General features: G+C 43.1%; 1 protein-coding gene across 3 annotated transcripts in view; it reads right to left on the bottom strand.

Annotated features, from left to right (window-relative positions):
* Nucleotides 1–720: 720 nt before the first annotated feature.
* tsc22d3 (TSC22 domain family, member 3) overlaps nt 721–7,498 on the bottom strand; it is a 30,910-nt gene continuing 24,132 nt past the window's right edge. For 2 of the 3 annotated variants that reach the window (XM_031862576.1, XM_031862578.1), the window contains exons 2-3: nt 2,801–2,852; nt 721–2,401 (exon numbers count right to left, since the gene is read on the bottom strand). In XM_031862576.1, the coding sequence (XP_031718436.1) occupies nt 2,141–2,401; nt 2,801–2,852 (313 nt within the window). In that variant the 3' untranslated portion in view covers nt 721–2,140. Of the gene's footprint in view, nt 2,402–2,800; nt 2,853–3,459; nt 7,493–7,498 lie in introns of those variants that run through there. The other variant, XM_031862579.1, reaches the window with a different exon arrangement.

Below are 7,498 nucleotides of genomic sequence, written 5' to 3'. Positions count from 1 at the left end.
GCAACATATCTAGTTACACACAGACTGAACTGACTGGCTGCCAATCTGTCTGAAGGGAAATGCTACTAGGACAAACTGTTTTATTTTTTTTTTCACTCGGGCAGATTCCAATCCTCTTGCAACCATCTATTATTACTTCAATGTCATTGGTGGTCACGCTGTTTTTGACTTTGGGGAGAGAAGAAAAAGTTTGTGTACGTCTTTCTTCAAAGTCAGAGACAGTGAGACGAGTCTTTCCTCAGTCTGAGGAGCAACATGCAAAAGGAAAAGTACCTTTGTCTGAAGTCAGAGCCTTGTGGTTCACTGCAACATTGTGTTGAATTTTACAAATCGCTCATCACACCGACGTCGTCAAACTCAAAGCTGAACAGAAATCAGCATGAATATCGTATATTAAATACCCTGATGGAGTTGCTACCACCTACCAGTTTTGCAAACAGACAATGTGTTGTTTACCCTGGAATGCAAATGAGAAGGATTTCAGTGGTTCTCTTATTTTAGCGCCACAAAATGAAGTCATCGTGGGTGTTGTTGCAGCTACATTATCCGTCTTCCCTGACTGTTAAGTTAAGGCAATGAAATAGATACTGTATTTTCAACATTATATCATTTAACTTAACTTTGAGTCTGGGGTGGTGTCGCATATTAAATCAAAAATCATTCTTTTTTTTTTTTGGTGCATGTTGGTGCAGTTGATGAACAAAAGACAGTGTGTCAACATACTGTATTATGTAAACATAAGGTTTATTGCAAATGTGCAGTTGTATCCAAACACCATAGTGAACAACTTTTCCGAGGATACTTTACAGCAACAATACCGTTATCTTTACAAAACACATACAAACTTTAGCACTAGCTACAAAATAGTCTTCTCCCTGTGACGTTTTACACATGGTCCTGGTTTGCGTGGCTTCAGTTGTTGTGAGTAAACAAACAAACAAAACAAAAAAGGGCAAAAAGTCTTTGGTAGCTAGAAAACAACAACAACAGAGTTCAGTGTGGAGATGTGTTCCTCTCTTACTACGGGCAGGCAATGTTGTCATGCCATCGTTTTCCAGTTGGCGCCTGAGCAAGTAACAGACCAGATACTGGACGATGCTGCTAAAATCAGGAGTGCATCTGCAGCAACAAATGCTGGTTCACCTCAGGACGTTTCAACTTTATGTACATTGTAGTTACCCTTTACTGTGAGGCGCTAGGCAGACAAAGTGGGCACATATGCCTGTCCCCCAAGATTACAAAAAAAAAAAAAAAAAAAAGTCTTTTAAGACCACTGCACAATGATCCTATTTTACAAACAACTGATTTTTGTTCAGAATCACAAACAAAAACCCAAAATATAGCAGGATTAATTTCCCCCATAAGCAGCAAGCCCCAACTGTTTGGCAATGCAAGATTACATTTTATGAATTATGTCAGCATACTGGTCAGTGTACTGCATCACACTGACCAGTGTGACCGGTTAGAGCTGACTCCATCAGCTCTAACCGGCTGTACTGCGTTAACCTCCACCTCTGTTGCCTTAGCTTATCCTGATGATTATTCTTGTTATGCTTAGATGTACATGAACACACGAGCAATACATTTTAGGCACAGGGAAAGTCCTCGTTATGTGGCCGAGGGGGGGGGGGGGAAGACGACAAATCCACACGACGGGGCTCTTCTTGTTGAGACGTGGAGGACCGGGGAGCAACCTCCCCAACACTTTCCAAGTTAGCACCTGCAGGGCCAGCCTGATCGACACCTCCTCACCACCCTCTCTGGAGCAAAGGGTGTTTGTTGGACGGGTTCGGGCTAGGCAGGGGAAGCCCCCCCTGCCGTCTGAAAGCAAGCGCTCGTCGGTGCATAGTCAGCCCTCTCTCTATTCTCAGCGCTTTTGTCTACACAGAGAGACTACGACAAAGAGTTGGACGGTATCGGAGGCCCGGGCCTGACACCGCACCGGTCAGAGCGTCTTAAGTTCTGTTTTTGTGCCCAACGGTTCTTTTGTGTCCCATCGGTCATTTACAGCCCCGATGCTTCACCTTCGTTGTTTGCGAAGGGTTCTCGGCGGCTGCGATTTTTTGTAACGCTTACGTTCAAAATGGAGGTCCATTACTGTAAAGAGACAGTGGCTCTGCCCGCCCCAAGGCAGAGCCACTTATACAGCAGAGCCAGTGCTGTGAATGCAGGGCTGCTGCAGGTCTGCGGTCACCTGGGCGCTCAGATTGTCCAGGGGTAGCAGCACGTCTGCCGGGATGCGAGACTGGAACTTCTCCAGCTGCTCTGGACTGGCCAGGTTCTTCAGCAGGTAGTTCTCCCTTTCCAGCTGGTTGTTCTTCTCCGCCAGCTCTTTGATCTGCTCTTTGAGGATCTCCACCTCCTCACGCACCGCGTACATCAAGTGGTTCTTGACAAGATCCTGTCATAATAAAAGAAACAGAAATGGATCAGTTTAGATATAAAAGCAGATAAATGCTCTCTGCTTGGCTGCACAGCTGATGCTGTCAGAGCAAATCTTCTGCAGCAGTTAGTCTATTTGCTGGATCTCTTGTAAGATACAGTACAAGTTACAACTTTGACTCAAGGCTGTCTTCAATAATTCTGTGCTGCAAAATAGTTGTCAGTCTTTGTTTTGTTTTTTGTGAAATCCCTGCTCTTGTCATCTACTCTGTCACATGAAGGCAGCACAGTAGCCTGTGCTGCCTTCACATAGCTGCCTTGGGCATTCATAAAGAGCTGGTTTTGTGCAGAATGAATTGGGAGGTTAGAGGAGGTCAGCGGGTTGGACATGCATGTTGTGTACATTATCTTGGCTTACCATCGCCTGTTCGATCTTGTTGTCGATGGCCACCACGCTAGCACCAGAGGCACTGCAGGAGAGGAGAAAAAGAGGCCATAAATGAACAGTTCAAAGCCACAACTGCCCGTTACCTTCACGTCAACTCAACCCCCAAAGTGTAACTATTAAGAAAAGAAACATGTTGCTGCTTCCTTTATTGGTTTGCGTTTGTCAGCGAAACACAAAGCTTGCAAAAGAGAAAGGAAAACTGTTTACCCCGCTGTTACCTAATGTAGTCTTTGTATACACTACAGCTTTGTGAGTAATATCAGGCTTTTATTAAGGTGATAGTGTAACGAGTACAGTGTGTGTGTGTGTGTGTGTGTGTGTGTGTGAGAGGAGACTGTGAACGGCTCCACGCAGATATCAGTTTAAAGTCCAAATAAACAGCAGATGGAGAGATAGCTGAGCACACAGACTTCTGTAATAACACGTTATATCAGACATTTCACACGAGCGCATTTGTTTTGAACGGCTTTATGGAAATACAGTAACGCTGGCTGGAGGCCTGCAGAGAGAAGAAGGAACAAAAAAAAAAAAAGGCTCGCGCTCATTGCTCCCATTCATAACTAACCAAGCGCATTATTAAAAGAAACAAAACGCAAATCAACATGTGGGCGACTGTGTCGGATATTTACCTGTTGTCAAGTTTCACCGATACTACGTCTCCTCCCAGGAAAGAGGAGAAGAACGAGATGGAGAAGTTATGTAACTGGTAGACGGCCACCTCCATGGGTGTTTTGCCGAACATCTCCGCGCTCATGTTGAGTACCAGACTCGTTTGGATCACGCTTCTCGCCACGTTTGCGACTGGTAGTTTCACTGTATATCCGGATGTGTTTCGTCTCCGTCGTAGCGATGCACTCACTCGCTGCAGTTAGCTGAGCGTAGTGCTGTGTCGGTGTGTGTGTGTGTGTGTGTGTATAAGCTTCGCCGGTTTAAACGAGCGACTGTCTGATGCTATTTCTGCCACCGGCTGCTATTTGAATGGCTTGCCTCGTGACGTCATCCGACGCGCGCATAAATTAGTCAAATGAGTCGGCGGGTTGGGGTTAATGGTGCCTTCCCTTGCCTCAGGGAAAAAAAACATGGATTTAGGACCTGGCCACTGATACGTCCCGCCTCAACTTTTTGCACAATAAACCTGAAGGGGGGAGATAACAGACGCCTGCGATTATAGTCAAGTATGCACGAGGCTGGCTCTCGTAGTATTTTGCTGCTTTCTTAAAACGTCTACAACTGTACAAACATATATAACAGATTATGAATATAATAGTCATATAGTTGTAAAGTGGGCTCCATTGACATATTCAATGCTTATCTGATAGTACGGCAGAGTTTTTACTTTATTTTGTTTGTATGTTTATTGTTCGTATTTTATGATTATGATAGCCAGAAGGATATCTCATCAACAACCAATCAAAGACAAAACAACTCAGTGTTATCGTTCCATTAAATCACTGCATTTTACATCTTTATTCTGCAATGAAATGTGCAAAATACCCCTTTCAACCAGTTCATTTATAAAACAAAACGAATGCAGTAAAAACAATACATTGTAGGTTGCATTAAAGCTTACTATTAGTAAACAAAAGGAATACTCTACAAACACAAGTTTTAGATGAGCATTTGAATGCAGCATCGCGTGTGTCCTGCCTCTGAACTTTTCTTCTGCCACACTGGCTCTTGCAGTTAACCCACAGACCGAGACCCGTCCTCACTGCAACAACTATCCTCTTAACCATCATCCGAACAAATGTAATCTCAGTAGTTCTGCATAAACAAGTCACTCATGTTGCTAGTAAATAAAATAAAAAACTCGATTTGGGCACAGGAAGGGCGCATGTGGTGAGGATTCGTAGAATCTGATGTTAACGTGAATCAATTCAATTAAATCAAGCAACTTCTTCAGCAAACGTTTTTAGAGTATGTGATTTTAAAGAAGTAGCAATTTAGTAGTTCTTGATTTGCCACGTGTACAATTGTACAACTTAAGATAAGTCTGCAAACTGTCCTTTATTACTACACGGTAATTACAACAATACTGTTCTCGTTGTTCCCATCACTTTATTGTTGTTTGTTACAGAAAGCTACATGCTCTAACGGAATGTCCTGCACCTTATGCACACATGCACAGGTACTCCACAAAGGTACTTTTCCACCCTCTCCCCGGTACATTTCCCCTCAGTCTATACCTGAACTCTATTGGTCTCTAGTGGTGAAAACGTATAATACACCATCCCATAGGGACAATGTCAATAACAAAGGCTCTGTTTCTGGACACGGTGTTCACCACGGAATTTTCCGTACACCTTTTCCTGCCTCCACAAATCAACAACTCCAAGTTGTTTTTCCTACTTAGAAATGACATAGCAAATTCTTAAAGGACAATCATTCATTCATTCCTTCATTTATTCATGTCTTTAATGTTTGCATAGCATAGCCTTCTTCTTGTTAGTTTTAATTGCACACAACTTCTATTGAGTATGACTATCCACACCACTCATTGGCAGGGCATACAGGAATGAGTCCAAAGCACTGGTCTCTAGTGTATGACCTCTTGCACTTCACATACACTTTTGAACTGGCATTTTACAACATGTGGCGCAACTGTGCTGAGCATCCTGCAAAGTGTAATAAACAATGTGTGTTAGAAGCCAACCACAGTGAAAAACAGAGATGCTATCTGTTATCTTTTCACAACATTTTTCCACTGAGTGCTGGCAGCTCTATTGAGCAACAGACCTTGTTTTCAGCGAGGCATCCATGCAGGTTTTAATAGCTTTAATATAATTTCTCAGCGCCTCTCTGCTGTCACATTACGTTGCCTTTTGCTGTTACAATTATCTAATCCAATACTGATAGTAAGCCAATTCATTTTTTATTAGGGAGCCTCTGTTGCATAATAATTTTACTTCCAGAGCAGCAACAACATTTAGAACTTTACCGGCTAGTCTCAGCTGATCGGGTCTTACGCCTAAATACTAGTAGCCATTCAATTTGGTTCATGCATATCCTATGAAATGCAGTTAAATAAATATATATATATACTTCAAATTTCCTAAAAGAGGCCGCACTGCATAGAAAAAGAAAACATGGATTTAAAATGATAACAAATGACCAAGAGCCTACTCTTTGATCATTGCATAGCAAACTAAGGTCTGCCACGTCCTTTGGAGAAAAAAGGAATTCTGTTATGTAACAAAATAATTAGAGTGGAAAGTCTGACTGTTGGTAGTTCTAACAAGGCTAAGCAGAAAGCACATTGACTGGGTATTAGGGCCCATAGCGCCTGTCGTCTCAAATTTTGTGCTGTGGGAGTACAGCTGCCAGGTTTAATATCAGACCCTGTTCTGGCAACAAGGGGCTGTTGAATTACCTTGCCCCGCTGTGATAGTCCCATTTAGGATAGAGGGGAGTCAAACCAATTGCCTGTGGTTCTGCTGAGGTGCACAGATAGAGACTACATACAGTGGGGAGCCTTCCTGCATGGTTCAAGTAGAATATATGAGCCACATGCAGTAAGACGGTGACAATGTAAATTAGGAAGCCCTAAACTTGATGTCCGCTACAACACAAATCTTAACAAGTACAAACAAAATAAGCAGTTCTAGTTTAAATTGTGTTTGCATGTTTCTAAACAGTTTAAGCGCCACAGATATTGACCATCGCTGCCATTTCAAGAAGTAAAGCCTTTGCATTTCTGTGGAACTCTTGCTGCCTGAACATGTTTGGCGAGCGCCAAATCCAGTGAGTCACTCCACAGCCAAGCGATGGGCCACGTCTTCCATCAGATGTCCCACCCGATGCAAGAGCCAACCGCGTTATATAATACTGTGATTCATCTGCACCAACGGCTGAAGAAGAATGAAGCTGAGACATGCCTCCAACGTCTGGTGTTTTTTGGGGTTTGGTCGCACCAAATTCAAGATGAACACAATGCAGCCCAACAAGAAACACCGGTGGTCAAATCCAAAGAGAAAACAAAATCTATCAGTTTGAGAGCTCTTCTTGGACAAAAGGTCTTTTCTTTACTATGTGTGTCCCATCTGCACTCTCATAATCAGGAATGCATGGCGTGTAGGAGAGTGTGGCCCGAGAGCACACAGCCCTGCCATAGGCTGCAGCCAGAGGCTGTCTCAGAGGAAGCTGTTATTGTGGGCAACAGGAGCGGTTACAACCAATGAATACTGAACACTCCACAAACACGAGGACACCCAGGAGCGCTCATTACTATCGCATCACCTATAAGTCTCCTGAGCCATGAATAGAAATGAGGCACATGGCCTTGGTCTTGCTGGTGAGGTTTTTCAATAAATGTATCAGGCTGTCAATTTCTGCCCTTGGATTGCATGTGATGTAACTGTATGTGATAGCTTGTATCAAACATGCAGTACACGCAGAAAATGATGACCGGAGTGACATTGTTATCCGAGGGCTGCCAGAGTTATCATGTTATGCTTGCATTAAACGCTGCAGCCAACAATTAGTTATTAACTCAAAAGATGAATTTTCAACAAGGTCGACATGTTTTATGTCAGAGAAATGAAAATGTGTTATAGAGGCATAATAACGTATTAAGGACAGCTGATACAAAGAAGATTAATTTCATTAACTTCAAGCCATTTCATGACAAATACTGCATCTCTCAGACTCTCCTCCGCTGTCCCCCACTTA

Source organism: Anarrhichthys ocellatus, unplaced genomic scaffold (genome assembly GCF_004355925.1).
Source record: "Anarrhichthys ocellatus isolate YVR2014 unplaced genomic scaffold, GSC_Weel_1.0 scaffold27, whole genome shotgun sequence".
Taxonomy (NCBI): Eukaryota; Metazoa; Chordata; class Actinopteri; order Perciformes; family Anarhichadidae; genus Anarrhichthys; species Anarrhichthys ocellatus.
The sequence above is the reverse complement of the archived record's forward strand: the minus strand, read 5'-3'. Positions and strand labels throughout refer to the sequence as shown.